This window comes from Enhydra lutris, unplaced genomic scaffold, assembly GCF_002288905.1.
Source record: "Enhydra lutris kenyoni isolate GAN:26980312 unplaced genomic scaffold, ASM228890v2 scaffoldscaffold58, whole genome shotgun sequence".
Lineage (NCBI taxonomy): Eukaryota > Metazoa > Chordata > Mammalia > Carnivora > Mustelidae > Enhydra > Enhydra lutris.
The window spans coordinates 9,107,574-9,133,859 of record NW_019154142.1 but is presented as its reverse complement, the minus strand read 5'-3'; the positions used below and the strand labels follow the sequence as shown (position 1 = coordinate 9,133,859).

The 26,286-nt window shown below is 35.2% G+C and overlaps 1 protein-coding gene across 3 annotated transcripts in view; it reads right to left on the bottom strand.

Annotated features, from left to right (window-relative positions):
* Positions 1-26,286, bottom strand: part of LOC111158319 (autophagy related 5) — a 129,274-nt gene that overhangs the window by 4,939 nt on the left and 98,049 nt on the right. For all 3 annotated transcript variants that reach the window (XM_022520291.1, XM_022520292.1, XM_022520293.1), the window contains one exon: positions 13,320-13,437. In XM_022520291.1, the coding sequence (XP_022375999.1) occupies positions 13,320-13,437 (118 nt within the window). The remainder of the gene's footprint in view (positions 1-13,319; positions 13,438-26,286) is intronic.

Here is a 26,286-nt window from a genome sequence, read left to right as displayed (position 1 = left end):
GTGTACTTGCTAATAAAGATATTCTTTTACATAACCATGATCTAGTCATCAAAATAAAAAAATTAACTTATATAATACTATGTAATCACTTCAAATTTTATCAACTATCCTAATTATTTTACTCACCGATCTAGAATCCAGTCCAGGAATCACACATGCATTTAATAGTGGATTGATTTTGCCTTTTTTAACCTTGACGATTTTTGAAAAGCACATGTTATTTTTTTGTAAAATGTCCACGTAGCAATTTTTAAACCTAATTATTTTAATTCACCTTGTAAATATAAGGATAGTCATTCATAAATACTTTGGGTTTGTAAATTAAGGAAAAGGACAAAATAAAATCAGAGACACTATTTTCATTAGGTAGAGGAGGAATTCAATTCATTTAAGAGTTAGATATTAAACCCCAAAAGATCATATATCAACTCAAAGAATATAATAAAATTTCATTTCTTATATTTATCTTACTTATAAATCTAAGGGTTATAAGAGATAAAAATGTAAATATATCATATAATTTTATATTATCATCAATAGCCTAATAAAAACAAACTCAATTCTTAATTGGCATCTACTTTAAAGTGAACATTTTTAGAGTTTTGTGACATTTTAAGAAAAATACATTTAGACAGATGTTGGTTGAATTATATATGGCAGCAAAAAGAAAATGGACATTAGCCACACAAGTCATTAATGAAAATTATGAACTTAAAACAATGGTAACTTCTTATGTATACATAAAAAAATTATGCCTATACACAGTGTGTATATATACAAAATATACACCATGAATATAATGATATACCGAATATAAACGAGACATGAGGGCACCTGGGTGGCTCAGTTGGTTGAGTGTCCAACTCTCAACTTTTGGCTCAGGTCATGATCTCAAGAGTTGTGAGACTGAGCCGCAGGTGTCAAGCTCCATGCTGGGAGTATGGAGCCTCCTTGGGATTCTCTCTCTCCCTCTCCTTGACCCCAAAATAAATAAAATTTTAAAAATAATAAAAAGAGTAAAAAATATATATAAATGAGCCTGAAAGGAACGAGGGCCAACACTGCACTGTTGGTTAAGGAGGTGCTACTGGAAGATGACCCCGGAGGCGGCAAGCTGAATTCCTGGTCAGGTCATGAAGGGCTGTGAGCAGGCCTCAAATCTCTTTCCCGGGGTCTCCTTACCCATAAAATGAAGGAGTCTCTGTAGATCCACGGTTTGCAAACTGGCTGATGATCAGAATCATTTGGGAGATTCAAAAATCTATATATAAGCTGGGACCCGCTCCAGACCTTCTGAATCAACCTCTGGGATAAATATTCCCTTAAATAAATCTTATGATAATAAGGGTGTAGAATTTTTCCTTCAACAAAATCTTATGCAGAAAGTCACCATATAATACAGGGGAGGATGGGGGTGGCTTTGGTTGATGTGGGATTGCGCGTCTCCCAAGTCCTGCTGCTTGCTGACTTACAAGCCATGGTTAATTCCTGATATGACTCCATGGGTCAGTTTGTAAACCATGTTCTAGAATTGAGGATCATGAACAGGTCTTAGAACTCTAGTCTTTTATGCTTAAATAGCAATAGTTCTTTCAGGTTCAAATTAGCATAATTCACTAGTTTTGAATTCTTAGGCAAATCATTTAATCTTCTGAGTCTCAGTTTCCTCCCCTCATTCTGTGAATAAAGAATTCTAGGGATGCCTGGGTGGCTCAGTTGGTTAAGTGTCTGCCTTTGGCTCAGGTCATGATCCTAAGGTCCTGGGTTTGAGTCCCACCCACATCAGGCTCCGTGCTCAGCAGGGAGCCTGCTTCTCCCTTGGCCTGCTGTTCCCTCTGACAAATAAATAAATAAAATCTTTAAAAAAATTTAAAAATTAAAAAAAAAAAAAAAAGAATTCTAATCTCCAGGATGGCATGGAGATTAAGTGGGATATCCAAGGAGAACACTCAGCACACAGCCCAATACAAGGCTTGGACCTAGTAGATACCCAGTGAAATTAGGGACTTTCTTTCCCACTTCTCCCTCCTGCTCACTCCCTAAAAACACAAGAATGTTGAAAATTTTATAGAGTAAGTAAAGCCAAAAGACTAGTTTTTAAAAGATCATGGTTTAATAACAAGAAGTAAACACTCATTGTAATTCTTTCCTGTATAAAAAGTTATGGTAATAAGGTAATTTTTTTAGTACTAAGATGTACCAAAAAGATACATAAAAACCATGAATTCAATTATGTGATTAGCATGCAAAGGGCTGTGAGAATTTGGTCTAATGCAAATATACACTCTGAATTATTCAGTCCCATTATTATGTAGTGTGGCACATAAATTTTACGAATGTGCTAAAAAAAAAAAAACAAAAAAGAAAAATGATAACAAAAATGCAAAAACTCAATTATTATGCAAAAAGAATGAATGACAGTTTAAAAAATTCCTTAAGCACTGTAAACCCTCTGAATTAAATTAGTAGTGCTCTCAAGGTATATATTTAGTCAAGATATATATAGATATAGATATAGATATATCACTGAGAAGTCAAAGAGCCCTACTGTACTACTGTTATGTTATTTAGTAGATTTTAGGTAATGTTCTTATTTTTTCTTTAAAGAGGAGAACATTCAAATAAGGGGAAAAAACTTCGAAAATCTTTGTTATACATCTAAAAATATATCATTATTTGAGAACTGACCATATAGGAGGAATCTGCGTTTTAGAGATTTCTATTAGCAATGGCTCAAATCTTCCCCATCTCGAACTACATTTCAGTCCTTATTTTTTGGCTAATTTTCAGTATGGAATAGGACCTAAATGTCTTTAAAAATAGGTTAGCTGAGATTCTAGAGAGATGCATGGGTTTCAATTTTACTTTTAATTAGTAATACTAAATATGTGAAATCTCCTTGAATTTAAAGGAAGCTAAAGAAATGGATGGTGTATCTTCAAAGATAAATGCTTTAATCAGAAAATTTCAGTCTAATTAATCTTTTTAGCACATACCTGTAAAGATGGAATAGTAGAAATGTAAGGCTAAATGCTGTAACCACTGAGTTTAGCTTTGTGGTTTCACATTTATGTTTTGTAATTCAGCAGAAAATGACCTGATTTGTTATCTTGGAATGTATGACGCTGAAGATAAAACTTTGGGAAAACACTTAATACTTCTGAAAAAGTTTTAAACAAATGAAGAGATGAGCTTCTGTATTACCACTAGTCCGAACGATTTTGTTCTGTCTGACAAATTCTTTAACCTCTGATATGTTCATTAGTAAACGCCAACTAATTGAATCCATCGACATGAAAAACCACAGGCAGAAATCTGAAGTGCATACATCATGCTGAAGGATTCTGACTCAGCCTCAGCAGTAACAGTCAGTGAGGTCAGGTCAAAGAGGGTTAAACCAAGCCAGGATATAGCCAAAGGAATACATCAAACGCTGATTTTAAAAGGGCAATTAATCTTAGACAGAAATGCTTCCTGGGGAATGAGATCTCAATCTTAAGAGCACACTACATGATGTAGCAGTAAAAATGAACATATACAAGCTTACAGAGCTTTTATCCTATGATCACAAACAGAAGGAGAGCGCTGTTTATCGGAGAAATACAAACCCATTTAAAAATACTTACATTAACTTCTTCCGGATCTATACTCACTTAGCGGTACAGGTCTTAATGAACATGTAATATCACAGTTAATATATACCACATATCTCTTTCCATGTGTAACTTTTATATTTTATATATTTTAAAAGTTATTTCTGCCCCAAATAGTCCCAGGGCCTTGGCTCTTAACATTCTAAATAAGATTTTCAAAACATGTCCATGTTAGTTCTTTCATGGACTTTTGCTTATAATCTTTGTATTTCTTAATGAGGAAGACATAAACCAAACTTCAAACCAAAAAAAAAAAAAAAAATCTGCTAAATAATTAAAAGAGAATTGTATTAAATTAAGAGACTGTAAGACTATCTTAATAAACTGATTAAAAGTCTCCTGGTAATTAGATAAAAATGTGATAAAAGTTAGAAATTTAAACTTATTCTTTTAAACTCAAAAAACAAAATAAAACTTTGAAAATATAGGTTCAAATGTTTTTGATCTGCTTTCATAAAATGACCCAGTGTAATTCTGGTTGAGTGTAATCGGAACCATTAATATTTGTTAAGTATGAATTACAGGAGAGTTCATTGTTTTATTTAAAATATAAGCAATAATTACACTGTTTATATATGGTCAGAATGAGGTCTCACAGAACTGTTTTAATGAAGAGATGACTAGCTTTTAATCACCTGCATGTGTTATTATTTTGTTAAGGGAATTTTACTTTATAATGTTAAAGATGAAATATTAATTGTGCAAGTGTCTACACCCACTTTTTAAAAAATAAGGTTAATTCATTTAACTTATTGAGATTTACATAAAGAACAATAATTGAGAGGAAATCAGAAGCATCTTCTGACAGGTACAGTAATCTCATTTCCACTCAGGGAGAATAAGAAAAATTAACAGTTTATTATTTCTTTGACTTCACAAAAGACATATGTCAGTCGACTAAGTCATTAACAGGTTCTGTATCACCAAGATTAGTCCATTCTGTCTATGTGATGGGAAAAGCACAAAGATGAAGGGAGAGTGAAAACAGTCAAGGCAAAGAATTTCACTCATTTTAGTTTAGAATTTGATGGTAGAAAAGAAACTATTTTAAGTAACAAGATTAAACTGAGCCTAACAAATTGCTTCTGTCCAATCTTAAGTACAGTAGATTTTTACCCATGAGGGCTATATTTAAAAGAGCTTTTTGAACTCCCATTGTGAATGACACTACATCATTCTTTCACATAAAATATGCATCCGGTGAGGGAGAGAGAACAATGAAGGGCAGCGAGTGTCAGGACGAGACTGAAAGGGCGAGTGACCAGTGACCTAGTGCGGCAGGCCAGACTCACAGTATCTCAGCAGAGCTATGAATGGGCCTTCAATGATTACTTGTGGATCGCTGAAACTTCAAATAAATGTGGGAACTACTGCTCAGGGTCTTCAATGAAAAACTTTGACTAAGAGCACCACTTTCAGACACCTCTGCCTTAAGATTTTTTTCATTAAATGTATTTTAACAAGTGTATGATAATTGAGCTGGCTACCGAGATTAAGTAGATGCCCTAGCTTCTTTCTTTCTTGCCAGGGTCAGATTTCTGGCATATGCTAATCATTTATTAAAAAAAAAAAAAGTACAAATCAGTGGCCCAGAACTCTTGCCATAATCTGATATATAAGTAGTTACACTATCAGTTTACATTTTGTCATAAATTTATTCCTTCTGTGAACACGTCTAGTATCAAGTACCTGTCTGTGCAGATTGGGATTATCAACAAACAAGAAAATAGTATTTTTTTTTAAAGGTTTTATTTATTTATTTGACAGACAGAGATCACAAGCAGGCAGAGAGGCAGGCAGAGAGAGAGGAGGAAGCAGGCACCCTGCAGAGCAGAGAGCCCGATGCGGGGCTTGATCCCAGGACCCTGGGATCATGACCTGAGCCGAAGGCAGAGGCTTTAACCCACTGAGCCACCCAGGCGCTCCAAGAAAATAGTATTTTATAAACTTCCTATGAGAACAGTTATTTATAAAAAAAAATAATAATAATAACAAAACTGCAGGAAAAAGATGTTAACTGTAAAACCCTGGAAAAATAGGATTACGAAATCTCATTTAAACAAATACTTTAAGCCCTACAACCATCCTATGAGGCTAGTAGCAGGAATTATCCTTATTTTGTAGAATAAGAAACCTGGATCTGTTTAAAAAAAAAAAAAAAGAAAAGAAAAGAAAGAAAAAGAGAAAGAAAAAACAAACAACTAAGTGATCTTCCAAATGAGTATGAAGGTACAAAGGGATACTACAATGAAAATAAACTCTAAATGAGTGAAAAAAGAAGTACTGAAATTGAAAAACCTATTGTTCTTACTCTTAAACCCTCATTCTGATGCAATTTGGGGGTTTGCAGGGTTTAGGTTTTTGTGGCATGAATTTGAGAACTGAAATACCACCTCTTATGGAGGAGGGTCAGCGTCAGCATACCGACTGAAGTGGCCACTTCTGGCTCAAGCCTCAAATCCCAAGGTATCAATCAACCAACTTCAATTCTAACACTCAAAGGATCTGCCTCCTATGAATAACATGAGATTTAGATGTTTCTTTCTCTAACTGCTCTACGTCTGGAAAAAAAATTTTAACATCAAATAGTTAATTCACTTTATAAACAACCTAATCTTATGTTAGAGTGAAGGAGAAAAAGGTGAGTGTACCATCTTCTTTTACTTTTTGTAAAAAACTATTCCACTGTTTTTCTCATAAAAATAAAGCAATATAACTTTTTCTAATATTTTATTTCTTTCAGAGAGAGAGAGAAAGAGAATGAGCAGGGGGAGTGGCAGAGGGGGAGAAGCAGACATTTAATCTTACCGACTGAGCCATCCAGATACCCCTAAAGTAACAAGTTTTTAAGTAAGACGACCCAAATGGGGTATAATTACCCCAACCTCAGTTGTTGACATTATCTTCCAATGTACTAACCAAGCAACTAGGTCAATCACTTAGCTCCTCAGTGCTTTCTGCACATTTCTGACATCACTGAAAATTTTCTTCACGTTTATGGGAGAGAAGTTGAAAAATCTTTCAGCAAATAGAGTAGGGAAATTTTAGACGAGCATTTTAGACCAGGTATTACCCCTGGCAACTAGCCCCTGGGTAGCGGGTGAGGGATTCTATTTCTATGGTGCTCAGGCGGTATGTCTGACCTGTTCTCTCCTTTTTCATCTAATTTCTGCTCATCTTTTAAGACAGCTTAGTCTTCACTACCTCATCCAGAAGAGATAAGAACAATTCCAGGGGCTTCCTAAAATTCTTTGCATATCTTCATTCCTGCACACACCACATGTGGGCATCTTTCTGCCCATCCCAACTGTATCAAAGCTTCATAAAAGCAGGAACTACGTCTCACACCTCTTATTGTGTCCAGCGCCAGAAGTCAGTATGACGCAAAGGAAATGACTGACAAAAAATAAAGTCCACAACATCAAATGGAAACCAAAAGTTAAATGGGAGTCGGGAAGGGTCTGAAGGAGTAAATAAATTCCCAGGAAGCAAAGCAGAAATGGAAATGCAAAGAGCCAAGTGGCCACAGGACTGTACTTGTTGGTAAGAGAGATGCTGGGAACCTTCACTGATTTGCCATGGAATGTAAGCCTCTCCCTACACATATACTCTATCTGTTCCCCAGCCCAACTGTGACAGCTGTGATCACCCACAACCCTGACATAAACTTACCAAAGTAAAAATGGACACTTTTATTCTCATAAGCCTAACTTTGAAGGTTCTTATATATTTCATTAGAAAACTGGGAAATAAAATACGATTGGGCAAAGCTTATAGGTATTTTGTATTCTCTAAAGTAAAAGAATAACAGCTATGTTTTTAAATTTTTGTTGTTACTTTTTTGTAAGTTGTTTTTAATGAACAAAGAAAGAACTATTTCACTTCAGGTCTGGTACAGAAGCTTAGCTCTGAGTCATTTTAACTACAGCTGACACCATGAAAAAAATTTACCTGAGCTCACCTTTGGTTACTTCCTGTTACCTTTAATTTGGCTAACTCCTCTAGCCACTTACAAAACAAAACAAAAAAGGGAACACACAAAGCAGCTCATCATTAGTTACTCCACAAGAACAATGACCTAAAGCACGTCTTCATAAATATTAGCACATTCTACTTTCATATGATGAAATAAGGCAAAATTCCTTCATGCATGAATCACTTGTTGTAAGGAGTAGTAGACAATGGTGCCACATAACATTTATGAAGTACTTTCTCTTTTTATCATGTGATGACAGCCATTCTTACCCACACACACCCAATCTTACAGTCTTTCGCTTTCAACTGAAGTCGGGCGCAGGTGTTTCAAAATGCTTCACATTTGTCAATACCACAGGTGTAATGAACCAGACAGTAAACAGATCTTTACTTAAACAGTGACTTGATGTTTTGGATACTCCCCACAGATCCTGAAACGACGGTTATTTTCCAGTATGAGATTACAAAAGGAGAGGCAAACACAAGTTTTTCCAAAGATAAGATACTGGGGTTAGAAATGTGGCCTCCTTTGGTATGAAAGGTACTATCAAAAGTACCTCAAAAGTACAGATGCTATTTATATCATTTCAATGAAGCATGTGTACGTGTGTGTACTCCAGTAGATGCAAGCGTGCGACAGCTAGGAAGAAGTCGGTCACAAACATACCCTCCTATAGCATCTGAAATTGCCTAAAAGGCAGATTTGTAGGTTATAGTTTTGAGTGGCTACCTCACTGGCCCCCTTAAAAAAAAAAGTAAGGGAAATCACATTGTCTATTCTCCAGGGATGGATGTACAGGTTGGGCAGCCTACAAATTCAGGAGAGAATAAAGAGCCTTTATAAGAGTAAAACACTTCACAAATCTGTGTGCTATTATTGTGCAGGGCCACACTAATTTTTTATGTATTGTTGTGATCTGGGTGTAGGAATGGCAAAAGAGCACGAATGTACATTCTGACAAAGTGCGCCAGCTCAAAGCACGTGACTACTTTTTATTTTCATGTCTGATTGTCACAGCCACCATTTTATAAGTTCAACAAGAAAGTGGCCAGAATTATATACAGGAACATTAAAAAGAACAAAATGGGCAAAACAACAACAGTGTTCAGTTCAGGTTCCTAAGATCATACCAGTAAATACTGTAGGGGCATGAGGGCAAGATCTGGTACTTAAAACATAAATCATAGAATAAAAAGTTAGAATAAAGCAAACATTTCAAAATGTTATTTTAAACTAAACAAGAAAGTTAAAAAGTTGAAGTGAAAATGAAAACAAATGGAAGCACGCAAAGGCAAATAAATAAATAAACAAACAAACCAGGAGATGGAGATCTGAGTTCTAAACCTAGTTCTGCAACTAAGTTAAGAGACTCTTAGCTACTCATCTAAGAAATCAAGAGACTGAACTAAATTAACTTTAAGGTTCTATAATTAAAGATTCTTTAAAGATGTCAAATATAAAATTAACACCCAACTAATTTCTTCCTGTTCTGTAGTAAATCTCCCCTCATCACTCTGTGTTTTTGTTAATTTTGCTGCTGGCTGGGATATACACCATTACAGAACATTCTTCCAAGGGTTTGGGTTTCTTTGTGATGTTCCCACTCAGCAGGCATGGATCTTACTTTATTTTTTTAAGGATTTTATTTATTTGACAAAGAGAGACAGCAGCAAGAGCACATAACAGCAGGGGGAGCAGCAGGGAGAGGGAGAGGGAGAAGCAGGCTGCCTGCTCCCAACATGGGGCTCAATCCCAGGACCCTAGGACCATGACCTGAGCTGAAGGCAGACACTTAACCGACTGAGCCACCCAGGTGCCCCAGGCAAGAATCTTATAAAGAAGTAAATTTTAAATGACAGAAATTTTTTAAAGTATATTGTCAAAAAATATATAAGAAAAGAACAATAAAGGGGCACCTGGGTGGGTCAGTTCATAAACTGACTCTTGATTTCAGCTCAGGTCATGATTTCACAGGTCCTGGGATTGAGCCCTGTGTCAGGCTCCATGCTGGGTGTGGGGCCTGCTTAAGAATCTCCCTCTAATCCTGCTTCACGCTCTTAAAAAAAAAAAAAACAGTAAGGTAGCTATTTCAATATAAACTTAAATTTCAATAGCTCTTTTTTCTTTTTTAACTGAAGTAGAGTTAACATACAATATTATATGAGTTTCAGGTGTCCAACACAGTGATTCAACATTTATATACATTAGGAAACGATCACCATGGTAAGTCTAGGTACCATCTGTCACCATATAAAGTAATTTTAATTACTCTTAGTTGATAAAAGCATTTTTTAGTGTTCTTTAAGATACTACAAAGTACTAAAAAAGAACGAAAAATACAGTACAGAGTAATGAGTCACTGAAAGCCAATGCTTGCAGATGGGACAGGTAGGAAGTATATGAGTCTCATTTCTGTTAGCAATAAAAATGATTAATATCTTAATTATACTTCAAATGGAAAAACTATATTCCTAAATCCTTAAGAATGGGGCAAAATAGACATTAAACAGACTTAAAAAGAGAAACAAAAAACCAACCCTTACAGTTTGGAGAAAATGAAATGGAATGGTAAGATTAGTCCTGAATCAATAGAAGTTACTAGGAGTTTCTCAGTGAAAATTTCTGTAACCTTTGCTCAAAAATAAAAGTTTACTTAAATAGCTCTATAAGGAGATACAGGAAAATGGCAATACTGGTTGTCCCTGGAGAGGGAAACTGAATTAGGGTTTGGTAGATATAGGTAGGCCAAGAGACTTTTCAATAAATTCTTTTATATACTTTCTGGTTTTGGAACAATATAAAATTTTAAAAATTATTTAACTGAAGATAATACATAAAAAACTTTAACAGGGCCTCATCAAAATTAAATACTTTTACTTTTCAAAAGAAAATTAAGACATGTCATAAACTGGGAGAAAATAATTACAAATCATATGTCTGATAAAGACTTGTATCCTGGGGTGCCTGGCTGGCTCAGTGGAAAAAGCAAGTGAATCTTGATCTCAGGGTTGTGAGTTCAAGCCTCATGTTGGGTGTAGAGATTACTTAAATAAATAAAAGTTAAAAAGAAAAAAAAAAAACTTGTATCCAGAATACACAAATAACTCTCGAAACTCAGCAATAAGATGAAAACTCCATGAAAAAATGAGAAAGGCATCTGAACAGACGTTTCACCAAATATATCCACAAATAATAAGCACATGAAAACATACCCAACATCATTAGTCATTAGAGAAATAAAAAATAAAACCAAGAGATAACAATGCACAACCACTAGGATGGCTATAATAAAACAAAAAAATGTCAAGGATACAAAGCTGGTAGGACTGTAAAATGATGCAGCCACTTTGCCGAAGTTTAGCAGTTTCTTAACAAATTAAACACAAGCCTATTGTGTAACTGAGCAATTCCACTCCCAGGAATCTACTCAAGAAACATGTAAATATATGTCCACATAAAAACCTGTATACAAATGTTCATATCAGCATTACACATAAATGTGAAAAGCTGGAAACAATCCAAATACCCAAATACCCAAAATATGATATACATACCTAACTGAATATTCAGTAATAAAAAGGAACAAAGTACTGATACATGCTACAATATGGATGAAACCCAAAAACTTTACACTAACTGGAAAAAAAAAAACAGTTGCAATCTCACACGATTGCATTTATGCAAAATATCCAGAAGAGGTAAATTACAGAGACAGAAAGCAGACCAGCAGTTGTCTACAACGGGCAGTAGGAGCAGAAATTAGCTGCAAACAAGCACAAGGGAATTTTTGAAGTGACAGAAATGTTTTAAAACTAGATTATGGTGATAGCTGTACAACTTATAAATTTATTAAGACTAAAATTTGAAGGCACAAACAATTATTTAACTGAAACTCTTACTGAAAACTAAAATTACACAGCGATAGACTATGATTCTTCAACAGTATTATAATCAAGTTAATGTTAACTGTGCCATGATTTGACTATCCTAAATAGTGTTTCAGGTAATGACACAAAAAAAGAATTCAGTATGTGAAATACTGAGTCAACATTTTTACCCTAGCACGAGAGATAGAAGAATGTGTAAGACACCAGTTGTGCACGCTAGAACAGCTAGATACAGGAATGCCAGGAAAGGCAAGCACGTTTGATTAAGGGAAAAAGTTATAGTCACAGACCAAATGACTTATTTTGAGTTCCATATTCTTTGTTTAGTCATTTAGGCTGAAATATCAACATTCCCCTAGTTCCCCTATGTTTCCAATTCTGGTTGTTAGGCAAACTATTTCCTTAGACACTACATGCTTCTTGAACTGTTTCATACAGTTAATTAGTCACATAAGTAATAATACAGTCACCCAACTTACAATATGTTAATAAGAAACATACCATTATCTACTGAAGTTATACTGTTACAATAATATTAATATATTTATTAATGCTTTACCTCTTTCCATAAAGGATATAAAGTAGCAAGTTTAAAAATTTCTCTATATAACAAATAAAAGTCTGTACAACATATTAATAAATATAGTAACAGTCCACTGAAATTTCCCCAATAACCTGGTAACAAATAAAACTATGATTGCAAGTCATTCAGTAATAGGGTGATGATCAAATTACAGTACATTGATATGAAGGACCATAATGTGCTATTTAAAAAACAGCTTCTTTTTTTAAATTTTTTTTAAAGATTTTATTTATTTGAGAGAGAGACAGTGAGAGACAGCATGAGCGAGGAAAAGGTCAGAGGGAGACGCAGACTCCCCATGGAGCTGAGAGCCTGATGTGGGACTTGATCCCGGGACTCCAGGATCATGACCTGAGTTGAAGGCAGTCGCTTAGCCAACTGGGCCACCCAGGTGCCCTAAAAAACAGCTTTAAAGTATTCTTACTGACTAAAACTATGCTCATGTTGTGCTAGGTGAAAGATGAGGCAGGAAGTACAATTTTACAAACACATACACACCCTTCCCAAATACTCAAGTGTCCATATGCATGTGTGTGTCAGCTGTGGGCTCTGTGAGTTAGGGGATGATAGGATTTTTCTTTTTTTATTTAACACATTTTCTTTGTGTTCCTAATATTGCAATTAAGAAAAACAATTCAGCAATTTTTATGTTTTTCCCTTTACCTACAGGAAATTAACTTTAACCTAAGCTACAAAACAAGGACTATGAAATAGGTAAGTTCTTAATTGCACATGTGAAATGTCAATGCCTAAGCAAACAATGCTGAAACATTAGGAAGTGGTAGAAAATCCAAACAAAATACTTATCTGTTATTCAGTATTTTGAACTTTAAAATATAAACCAAAGCTAAGAAATTTCTTTTTACTATCTCTTATTCTTTTAAAATGAGGAGACACAATGCAAAATGTAAAATAGTATTTACCAGAACTGAACCCACAAATGAAAGACCCAGGGTACCAGGGTGGTAAGAGAGTAATTAAAAAGTAGTATTATTTTATTTTGCCAGAGAGAGTCAATTCCTTATTTTGTTAGTGTCAGTAATTTATAAAGTAATAAATTAAATATTAAGTGCTTCTGTTTCAAAGATTGTTTCCTATGAGACAATGAAAATATTTTCCTGAAGTAACCAGTAAATGTTATTTATAAATGCAGAATGCTTATGTTATACCTCAGTAACAAGAAGAAATGAGTAATGTTTTAATGTTGCTGACTATATTACCTTCAGGAGCAATTGCAGAAGGACAAACTTCTTTGAGGAGATCGCCTAGTGTATGCAACTGTCCATCTGCAGCCATAGGACGAAAAAGCTTCTGAATGAAAGGTCGTTCGGTTGTTGTCTATTTGAAAAATGAAAAAAAGAATTCAAACAATTAAGTCTGTCTTGCTATGAATTAAAATTAAGAGATCAGAAATTTAAAGCTGCCATCAGATGCCTTCTGATACAGTGTAATCAGAAGCATATAATATCAGAGATGTGGTAATATTATAAAAAATGCTTAACATAAAATCAAGTAAATCTAATCATGAGGAAGCAATCTGACAAATCCAAAATGTGTGACATTCTAAAGATAAGTGGTCAAAAAAGGAAAGAAAAGGAGAGAAAAGAAAACACAAGACAACTGGCTTCAATTCTTCAAATAAGTCAAAGGCAGAACAAAACAATACAAAAAGTTTTAAAAAGACTGGTGAGATATAAAAACTAAATACAAAAATAAATCTTGATTGAATACTGGGTTGGAGGGAAAAATCAGCTATAAAAGACATTTTTGGAATAACTGAGGAAATGCAGAATGAGCATTAGATAGTATTACTAAATTAATGTCAAATTCTTAACGGTTATAAGGATAATGGTTATAAGGACAACATCCTTTAAGAAACTCATGCTTACATATTTAGGGATGAGGAGCCATGCTGTCTGTCTGAAACATACCTTCAAATGGTTGAGAGAGAGTGCACATGAGCGGCGCATGAGTGCAAATGTGGGAAAATGTCAACTACTGGTGAATCCAGGTGAATAGTATACAGTTTTGTTTTATTATTTTTTCTATACATTTGAAAATTTTTAAGAAACAGATTCATAAATAAAGAACAAACTGATGGGAGTAAATGGAGGAATGGGAAAAGTGGATGAAGGGGAGTGGGAGATAAAGGCTTCCAGTGATGGAATGAAGAATTTACAAGTATAAAAGGTGCAGCACGGGTAATATAGTCAACGGTACTGTAACAGTGTTATGTGGGAACAAATGGTAACTACATCTGTAGTGAAAATAATGTATAGAGATGTGAAATCATTATGTTGTACACTTGAAATTAATGTTAACAGTGTATATCAACTCTACTTCAATTTAAAAAATTAAAAAGAAAAATAAATCCCCCCCAAAATTCAAAATACCAGATATAGTATTTCCTCTGACAACTGTGATTAGCACTATGTCATAACTTACTGCTAATAATTGCAATGTATTTCCCACTTTTAAAATGCAGTTTCATTTATAGGAGCATAACAACGATGAGGAAAAGCCTCATGACGCACAGTGCAGAGGCCCTAGAATCAGCCAGTGTATGAACAGCACTACCACTTATGTACTTTATGATTCCACATCCAGTTTCTTTGGAAAATTGAGACATTCTGTATCTCTTAAAAGCTTGTTGTAGAAAAGAGTGAAGAACTATGTATGCCAAGCACAAAGAAAGACAGAGACACAGAGAGAGAAGATGAATGAATTAATGTTAAAGATAATAAACACCCTGCCCCCAACTGCTATTTCATTTTAAGATGTTAAACTTTTCATATTTTAAGTTTCCAGGGATAAAAAAACCATAAAAACATATAAGAAGAGAGCAATGCTTTATATAAGCATCCATATTTATAAGTAATTATACTCATATTTACATATAGTATTTTTAAAAATTTTTACATTTTTAAAATAAATATTCATATAGTGTTTATGAGAAAATGATTTCAAATTCCTAAACATTAAAGGCAAGTTTGCTTGTTTTTTTTAAATCACAGAGGTAAAGCTCAATTATAATATGTCACTATTATAGATCTGGTATAAAAAATAATCTGTTTTTAAGTATGGACATAAAATGTAAGAAAAACAGACATGATACAAGCTTGTGAGCTACCTTCCCCAGCTTTTTTTTTTTTTTTTTAAGTAAGCTCCACACCCACAATGGAGCCTAAGGCTGGGCTCAAACTCAGCCGCCTGAGATCAAGATCTGAGCAGAGATCAAGAGTTGGAGGACACTTAACCGACTGAGCCACCCAGGCACCCTTACCTTCCCCAGCTTTACACTATGTATTCAGTGGAAACATAAATAAATGTTAAGAACTGTATCCCAATAATAATTAAGTATCCGTGGTAAGTATGTAAAAAAGCCTTGATACTTGATAAACTCTTGACAATTAATATGCACTGAATATAAAGCAATTCATTTCACTAACTGAACTCGTTATGGATTTTTAAAAACAGTATGACTGATATCCTTCAATTTGGGAAGTTCATACATTTCACGCAAGATGAAACTGAGAACGATGTGATGAACAATCGAAGATTAACTATATGAAGATAATAAGGGTTTGGGGAGTTCAGAGAAGAAATAAGTGAACAGAGGACTGCAGTAATAATTTAAAATAGCCACCACCCACTTAGGGCTTTCTATCTTGCAGGCAATGAAGAGGCTTTTAAGACTTTTTAGCAAAGGAAGTGACGTGATGAAAGAGGCTTTTTCTGAAGGCTAATGGAAAGCAGCACAGTGTACGATGACTTGGTTAAGAAGTAACATCAGGAAGACGGGTCAGAGGCTGCCTGATGATGCAAGCCTATGTGATGACAACCGGGGCTAGGTCAGAGAAAAAGGAGGGTCAGGACTATAACCCCAATTTAAAAAAAAAAAAAGTTAAAATGCATCATCCATAGTCTGAGCTGAAAACACTAGGATTTTCAGCAAAGTCAAAAAAACTTTTTAAGATTCATTCCCTCCCTACTTAGTGAAAAAATCGTGAGGTTAATAGCTATAATACAACATATTATAACAACCTGAAAACAATAGGCTAAAAAGGCCCCAAGTGGGCTTAGCGAGATATTAAAAAACAGAAAGCGTCCTCCTCTCTTATTGCTAGAAAAATGGCCCACAATTTCCCTGTAGTTCTCTTTTTTCTATTCTCCCAAGTATAGATACTTACAAATACAAATCTGAGCAGTGATAATAAAGGTGTAACTTCGAAAACTTTATAATGATGTTATTTGCTTGGGTGGAGGAGAAAAGGCTTGTACTATTACAAAGTCTAAATCCATTCTGTAGCACAGTAAGTGAGAAAACTCTCATTAAAGTGCTATTTCTCATGTAACAAAAACCTTACTTTAAAAGAACAATTAGGGACACGTGGGTGGCTCAGTCAGTTAAGCTGCTGCCTTCGGTTCAGGTCATGATCCCAGGGTCCTGGGATTGAGTCCCGTATGGGGCTCCTTGCTCGGCAGGGAGCCTGCTTCTCCCTCTGCCTGCTCTGCCTGCTGCTCCCCCTGCTTGTGCGTGCGCTCTGTCTCTCTCTGGGACAAATGAATACATAAAATCTTAAAAAAAAAAAAAAAAAGAACAGTTACCCAAAATACCTCAATCAAAAATGTAATAAACATCTATTCAATATTTATCTGACTGCCTTTATATTCTTAGTCCTTAAAATTTAGTATTCTAGAAAAGAAGAGTTAAATGTCCGAGTAAGTTACACCAAAGATTATGAAAACGACTCAGTTTCAGGAGTTACTGCCCTTAAAACAAAAGCCCTTCACAGAGAGATCATACATTCAAGTACTGTACAGAGGTTCGGGAGGGCAATGGGAAGGGAGGGTAGTTTCATGCAAATTTCTTGGCAGATCTCATTAAACCTGAGCTGAAGTTCAGCAGAGAAGACTAAATTATGCTAGTATTTAAAAGCTATCTTCCTCCTGAAATAGCAAGAATTTTAAAGATAGAAAAAACTCCACCAACATGAATTCTGTCAACTTTGATTTAGTACACATGAAACTGGACAGTGCTAACAATACGATGTAATCTGAATCTCAGCCTGACAGACTAGAAAGCTGCACCTACAGTAATATAATACAATACTCACTTAATCTAGCCATTTATTTGTGAATATGCAAACTATTTTCAGTGGCTTCCAAGAAGCAGTACTGCTCTCTCATAAGAAATAACAGGACTTCAACACGTCATCTTTGAAACTGCCCTTATTACCTTAACGTGCATGTTACTCTTTTAAATACATCAAACAGAATATAAAGTTGGGGTGCTACTGGCTGGCTGCTCCTCCTCCCGCCTCTGTTCATGTACCCTCACCAATGAAACAATAATTTTTCCTGTATGGAAACATTATATGGTTGATTTGCCTTGGAGATATACTGAGCAGAGGCAAAGGAATCAAATTTATAAAAATGATAAACTAAATTTGTAAAAGTTTAGTGAATCTTACATATTTTCTTGAAGTGACAATTCAAGAGTTACAGTCAAATTCATAGCGATAATGTGTGTTACAACTATAGTGTAAACTGTAGGCTAATCATATTATTAATCTTATATCTAAGAAACAAGAGACAGGGAAAAGGCATATTTCCAACACAGCCAAACAGATTAACCAAACAGGTTAACATTAAAGCTGATAAAACAAGAAATGCTGGTAGGCTTTAAAATAAGGCAATGTATGGACTTTAAGAGTACAGGCACAATGGATACATCATTAAGACCAAGTTTGAATCTTATGACTTACATAAAGTACATACTGCAACAAAAATGCAAAGCAGTTGCTGAAGAGCACAGGCTTTGGTGCCAGAAAGAACAGGTTTTTAAGCCCAGGTTCTGTCATTTATTACAGACCCACTGGTGCAGTTACCTGACTTTCTTGAGCCTCAGTTTCCTCAACTGTAAAACAGGAATAATTTTATATATGTACACATATATGCACAGGCATAAATGGAGAGAATATCTACATTTTAGAGTTTTTGAATAAAATATAAGCACAGCACAGTCACGGTACATATGACCACCTAAACAGACATCCTAAAATATGATCAACAGTTTTAGTTTCATCCCTATTTAGCAGACTTAAGTTTATTCATATCTTATTTTCTCTTAAGTTCACTTGTCTGGATGCTAAATCAGGAAATTCAGTTTAAAGGAATACTGATACACTGGACCTCATGAAATTAATTAAAAACAAAACAAAACCTTTTCGTTCTGTAAAAGATCCTATGAAGAAGATGAAAAGACAAGCCATAGACTGGGAGAGAATATCTGTATCCACATTTCCAATAAAGTTCTTAAAAAAAAAGGCAAAGAAATCAATTAAAAAATGGGCAAAAGACAGATATATTTCACCAAAGAGGATATATAGATGGCCAAAAAAGCACATGAAAAGATGTTTGACACATCATTAGCCATTAAGGAAATGCAAATTGCAATACCCCAATGCATTACTACACACCTACAAAAATGTCTAAAATAGAATGCTGGTGGGCATATGGAGAAACAAGATCATTCATACATTGCTGGCAAAAATGTAAAATTATAAAGGCCCCTCTGGAAAAGAGTATGGTAGTTTCTTATAAAACTAAACATGTATCTACCATATGACTCAGCAATTGTACACTGGAATATTCCCAGAGAAATGCAAACTTAGACGTTCTCAAAAAGCTCATAAATAAATGTTCATAGTAACTTTACTCGTAACAGCCCTAAACTGGAAACAATCCCAATGTCCTTCAGCAGGTGAATGGTTAAATTATCTATGGTATATCTATACTATGGAATTCTATTCAACACTACTACTACTACTACTACTACTACTACTACTACTAAACAACCCTATTAATAATATGGAATAACTTGTATGGAACTCAAGGGAGTTATGTTGCATGGAAAGAACCAATGTCAGGCATACATACTGCATGATTCTATTTGTGTAACATCAGTAAAATGATAAAATTTTAGAAATGAGAACAAATTAGTGGTTGTCAGAGGTTAGGGAGAGGAAGAAGTGAGGTAGGTGGCTACGGCTATAAAAGGGGTAGTCCAGGGGTACGTGAGTGGCTCAGTCAGTTAAGCGGCTACCTTCGGTTCAGGTCATGATCCCAGGGTCCTGGGATAGAGCCTCACATTGGGCTCCCTGCTAAGTGGGGAGCTTGCTTCTGCCCCTTCCCCCCTGCTCATGCAAGTGAGGGTGTGTGCACGCGTGTGTGCACACACTCTCTCTCTCTCATAAATAAATAAAATCTTAAAAAAAAAAAGCAGGGGGTAGCCCAAGGAATGTTTGTGTTGGAACAAAATGAATGAAATATGAATAAGGTTTGTGGGTTGTATCAATGTCAACTTCCTGGTTATGATATTGTACTATATAAAAAATACATATATATATACACACATACATATAACATATATAAGATGTCAAGAATGGAGGAAACTGGATGAACGGTATAAAGAGCTTTCTGTATTATTTCTTAAAACTGCATGTGAAGATTATACATGTTAAACTGATGTAAAACACTTAGAACAATGCCCAGCACACAGAAAATGCTCAGTAAGTGCTGTTAATGCTCTCACTAAATATGACTTGACACTCAACAGAAATTTACTGAATATAGATATGTATTTTGTAGTGAGTCATAATATAAAAATGCAGAATTATATAAGAAGACATACTAATCTCACAGTTATCCTGTCACTACATAGCATTACCAATAATTTTACTCTTTTGGTCATATAGTATTTAACATATAATAGGAATTAGAAATGTTAGTTTTGTTAAAAATGACAACTTACAGCTAGAAGGGAACATATCTGGCTCACTGACCATGGAGTCAAAGACCATAAAGAGGAGGAAGAATCTCATCAGATAGTAAAAGGAGATTCTATTCACTGAAACAAAGTGAGATTAAAAGTTATGAAGGAGAAAAACAAAAATTCAGCAAGGATACAACCTAAAATGATGCTCAGTAGCTGCATGATGATTCTGGGTTGTGAACCTTAAAAATGGCCATTGTTAAAAGTAAGGAAGGTGGGGGAGTACGGGGTTGGGGGTCTCCCTCTGAAACAGCAGGCAGAACCTGATGACAACAACGGACCCAGCTGTTATGAAAGGTTGGACAGAATCAAGGGCGCCTGCATGGTTCAGCCGGTTAAGCATCTGACTCCTGACTATGGTTCAGGTCATGATCTTGGGGTACTGAGACTGAGCCCTTTGCTGGGCTCCTTTCTCAACGGAGCATCTGCTTGAGATTCTCTTTCCCTTTCCCTCTGACCCTTCCTCCATGCGCACACGTGCTCCCTCTCTCTAATAAATAAGTATATCTAAAAAAAAAAAAAAGTGCTTGGATAGAATCATTCTAGAAGCAGTATCCAGGTTCAGGATCTGCAACCACTGACTTGAATCACTATAAACTGATCATTTGCTCCAGTGAGCCTTAGATGGATATTCTTAAATAAGTGTTTTATTTATAATTTATATATGTTGCATCTCCTGAGGTGTAACAAGTTTCTGTATCATCAGCTATACTTTGTGTGTATGCTTTGTAAGTTCTCTGAAACAGGATGATTAATGATTCACTACATTTATAAGCATAATTATTTGACTTATAAGAGTTCTGTAAGTATAGCAGAGGATTTCATTTGTTAGATTTGTAGGTATTTTTTAAAAAATCAGCTATATACAACAAATTAGAAATGTCCATGTGTTGATTAATAATGTAATTTGATTTGTTCCATTAATTATGCAAGTAGTTCTAAGTCTTTTAGAAGAACTGAATCTGAAGGACAAATTAGACAAACAGTAAGAAGTAAAGAAGATTGCTCTCATTTATATATAAAACTTACTATATTTGTAACAGCATAAATTAAACAGAAAGACATTATAAAAACTAGACTTCACAATTTACAACTCTAATATAATGCAAATAACTATGTATGTCATCCACGCACAAAAGCTACCTCCAATATCAAAAATCTCACCAACAAAATCAGTGTACTTTCATTTGACACACAAGTTTAAAATATGAACCAAATTTAATAATTTGAAAAGCTTTACATGAGAAGTAGTGAAATTTTCATTGTTACCAAGATGGTAACAATGATGAAGACCAGTATAAGTTTTCTTACAGATCCTGTAAAAATGACAACAAAAAAACAAATCCACAATATAATACTTCACAGAATCACACAGTCATTGATACTCCACTAACAGCAGTGACAAGCATTACAAAGGTAAAAAGATAAATAAATTTCAATGAAGAATACTGTATTTCCTGCCTACGTTTATTTTTTATTTTTTTATTCTATTTTTTTAAATTGTGTTACATTAGTCACCATACAGTACATCATTAGTTTTTGGTGTAGTGTTCCATGATTCACTGTTTGCGTGTAACACCCAGTGCTCCATGCAATCCGTGCCCTCCTTAATACCCATCAGTAGGCTCAGCCATCCCTTCATCCCCCTCCCCTCTAAAACTCTCAGTTTGTTCCCTGGAGTCCATAGTCTCTTATGGTTCATCGTCCACTCCGTTTTCTCCCCCTTCATTTTTCCCTTCCTTCTACAGAATGGGAGAAGATATCTGCAAATGACACTACAGAAAAAGGGCTGATATCCAAGATCTATAAAGAACTTCTCAAACTCAACTCCCAAAAAGCAGATAAGTCAGAACATGGGCAGAAGACATGAGCGGACACTTGTCCAAAGACGACATACAAATGGCTAACAGACACATGAAAAAGTGCTCATCATCGTTAGCCATCAGGGAGATTCAAATCAAAACCACATTGAGATACCATCTTACACCAGTTAGAATGGCAAAAATCTGAGGCAAGAAACAACAAATGTTGGAAAGGATGTAGAGAAAGGGAATCCCTCTTACACTGTTGGTGGGAATGCAAATTGGTACAGCAACTTTGGAAAACAGTTTGGAGGTTCCTCAAAAAATTAAAAATAGAGCTATGCTATGATTCCAGCAATTGCACTACTGGGGATTTACCACAAAGCTACAGATGTAGTGAAGAGGCCATATGCACCCAAACGTTCACAGCAGTTATGTCCATAATAGCCAAACTGTGGAAAGAGCCAAGATGCCCTTCAACAGAAGAATGGATAAAGAAGATGTGGTTCATATATACAATGCAATATTATTCAGCCATTAGAAAGGATGAATACCCAGCTTTTGCATCAACATGGATGGGGATGGAGGAGATTATGCTAAGTGAAATAAGTCAAACAGAGAAAGTCAATTATCATATGGTTTCACTTATTCCTATGTTTAAAAAATTGTGAATGCTTATAACAAAAGTATGTATACAGTGACAACAAAAGCTATTAATACATAGGTAGTTTGAACAAAATTATCCCAATAGCAGTACCCATGTACAGGACCTCTGACTAATGACCAAAGGGCAAGGGGTAAATTACCTCAGAAATCTTTACTCAGTGAACATTTACTGAGTACTTACTAGGGCATTGCTGTTGGTAGAAACAAAATAATTAAGTACACAGAAGTTAACTGTAGTACAGTGTTAAGTGATAACAGAAATATGTACAAAGTGCTATGAGAGAAAATTTAAAAGCCTAAACACAAAATTTAACCACACTTTTCGGGCAGCTAGAGCAAAAACAAAAATAAAAAATGAAAAAGCTACTAACTGGTTACGAAATGTCATCTTCTAAGAGTGGAAGATATATACCAGTAGGTACAAAGAAATATATGCTAAATGTGGTAGGATGTTAGGTATGAAAACAGTAGGGAGTTTCAAAAGAGCATGAAAACAAAGGAGGGAATATAGAAGGTTCTGAAGCTTCCAATTTGAAACACATAATATTTTTTTAAATAGAGATAAAGCCATTTCAGGCAGACTGTAGTATCAATCCTTTCTCTCACATGTCCCTTCCTCACTAAAGGGTTCAGAGAGCAGCTGCCGTATGATGATACCTGTGAGAAATGAATGAATGGGGGGACAAAAGTGGGCTAAGAGCTTAGCATCTAGAGCTTGGAATGCTAAAGGTAGTGAAATTAACTAAGCCTTGGTAGAGTCCCAACTCACAACATGACTGACTGCATACCTTGGGCAAATCACATCAATCTTTGGGAGTCTGTTTCTGAATTTGAAAAATGGCAATAATATTTATCTTTGAAGGGCTGCTGTGATAATTAAATAAGATGAGATACATAAAACACCTACTGCAACAGGTGCTTAACAAGAATTGATTTTCATTCCTCCCTTTTAAACAACACTGGTTAACTGTGGAACCAAAGAATCAGTAACAGAGAAAATGAAAAATAACTGGTATTCAAGCATCAGTTCCCTCTGTAGTCTTGTTAATTAGAATAAACATGTGGCAGAGAGAAAAAGAAAACAGGGGTTTACACAGGATATGCTGCCAGATATTACCAACAATGACACATGATATGTGCTTCAAACTGTCACATGCATATTTGGCCTAAGATATATTCATGCATGTCAAATTTTGTATCACAAGCTTTATAAAAGAAGCCTCATATTAAAATTAGCTTAAGAATATACACAATTATATACCTCATTAAGTACAAACAGACCATTTTCAAATGAATGCTTTTAGACCTTTACAGTAAACAGTCCTTTGGTGGTGGGAAGGGGGGAGGGGGGCAAGGAGAGGAGTTGGTGAGGGGGTGGGGGGTAGTCTGTGCCACTTAAACAGACTACTATATTTATCCTCTATGTAGGGAGGTAGAAGACTTGAAAATAAGCACTTTCTGTAGCTGTGATACCAGAGTCTGAAGTCCACTTTTAATATTCCCAACAACACTAAAAAATAATAATTAGCATTTGAAAAGCTGTCATTATTATAGTCAGGGACACTTAATCCTCAAAGCAGTAGTATCTTAATTGAGACTATGATTAAATGAAAGCACTCATCAGAATTATATCCACACAACTGATTTGAAGTTTGTGTTTTGTGTTACTTAAATTTTTATATTTATTATAATTCTGTCTAGACAATGCCAAATATATTTTCTCCCATAAATGGTTAAGGTAAATTTTCCTCAAATACAAGCAACAGTTTGTGTCTTCCTCATATCCATTCACTGAATAAAATGTGTTACAGGGAAGCACTATTCCCTCTTACTCAAAACTGAGATCAACGGACGCCTGGGTGGCTCAGTGGGTTGGGGCCTCTGCCTTCGGCTCAGGTCATGATCGCAGGGTCCTGGCATAGAGCCCCACGGTCAGGCTCTCTGCTCAGCAAGGAGCCTGCTTCCCTTCCTCTCTCTCTGCCTGCCTCTCTGCCTACTTGTGATCTCTGCCTGTCAAATTAATAAATAAATATATCTTAAAAAAAAAAAACTGAGATCAATTTAAGGCTACATGAGTCGATTTATAAAACAAGTTATAGCTTTTAAATTTTTCATATGAAATTATCAGTAGAGTGGCCAAATGAGAAACTTCCCATGAAAGTGCTACGATTGATGTTTTTATTTTATTTTTATTTTTTAAAGATTTTAATTTATTTATTTATCAGAGATCACAAGGAGGCAGAGAGGCAGGGGGACAGGGGGGAAGCAGGCTCCCCGGCGAGCAGAGAGCCTGATGTAGGGCTTGATCCTAGGACCCTGAGGCCATGACCTGAGCCGAAGGCAGAGGCTTAACCCACTGAGCCACCCAGGTGCCCCTCAGATTCATGTTTTTAGTAATAATTATCTTACTTCTTTTAAGGTTTCTTCCAAAAGATTTCAAAACCATACCAAGGGAATCATAGTTTAAATTTCAAGATTTAAAGAACTTGTTAAAGTATCTTTGCTAATTTTATCCAAAGCCACACTAAAAAGATGCATACAAGAGTGATGCAATTAATAAACTGTTTTCTACTGAAGGATACAAGGGCACTTTTGTATATAGATTATTTCTGTCTTTACGGTATGCTTACATAAAATAATTAGGCAACACTTTGAATTTGTGTAAATAAAGAAATCAAAGTAGCAAGAAAAAAACATCTGAGCAAAAGAGGTTGTACTGGGGCGCCTGGGTGGCTCAGTGGGTTGAAGCCTCTGCCTTCGGCTCAGGTCATGATCCCAGGGTCCTGGGATCGAGCCCCGCATCGGGCTCTCTGCTCAGCAGGAAGCCTGCTTCTCCCTCTCTCTCTCTCTGCCTGCCTCTCTGCCTACTTGTGATCTCTGTCTGTCAAATAAATAAAATCTTTAAAAAAAAAAAAAAAAAAAAGAGGTTGTACTGACCACAGAACTGAAATTCTGTTCTCCTGATCTCATCCACAGGAAAAGTGCTTCTAACCCTGGGCTAGGAGCTACTGAAGCTCAAAGATCCTCAGCCCTCTTGGCATGGTCTGTGGGTTTTACAGTGACTGCTAAATAAAGTTTATAATATGGGAACACGAATAATTATGTTTCTGACACAAATAATTTTAAAAATTCATCTCACTGAAGTTATCATCAAAAGTAAATTTCACAGGAGCACCTGGTTGGCTCATAGAGCATATGACTCTTGATCTTGGGGTCGTAAATTCGAGTCCCATGCTGGGTACAGAGTTTATTTAAAAAGAAAAAAAAGCAGATTTCATAAATTCTGGTGATTTTTTTTAGAAATAGCAAAGGAAAACAAGTGACAAATATTTCACAGATCTCCCTGATGAAGTAATCAGGTAATTAAAAAATTCAAAAAGCATAGTACTTGATTACTCTGAAGAATAAGTGAAAAAAAGCAATGTAGTAAAGCTATAAACTCAGAAGAAAACACAAGAGGAAATCTTTATGGCTTTGAATTATGCAATAGTTTCTTAGCTATGACAATCCAACAGCACAAATGACCAACGGAAAAGTAAGCTAGACTTCATCAAAAGGAAAAATCTCCGTACTTCAAAGATACCATGAAGAAAATGAAAACAAAACCACAATATGGGAGAAAATATTTGCAAATCATGTATCTGATAAAGGATTCATAACCAGAATAGAGAAACTTCCAATCAACAGCAAAAAGACAACCAAATTAAAAAATGAGCAAAGAATTTAAAGATATTTCTCCTAAGATGACATACAAATAACCAGTAAGCACATGAAAATATGTTTAACATCATTAGTAATTATGGAAGTGCAAATCAAAACCAAAAATATATACCCCTGCATACCTGTTAAGGCAGTTATACTTAAAATGGTAGAAAATAACTG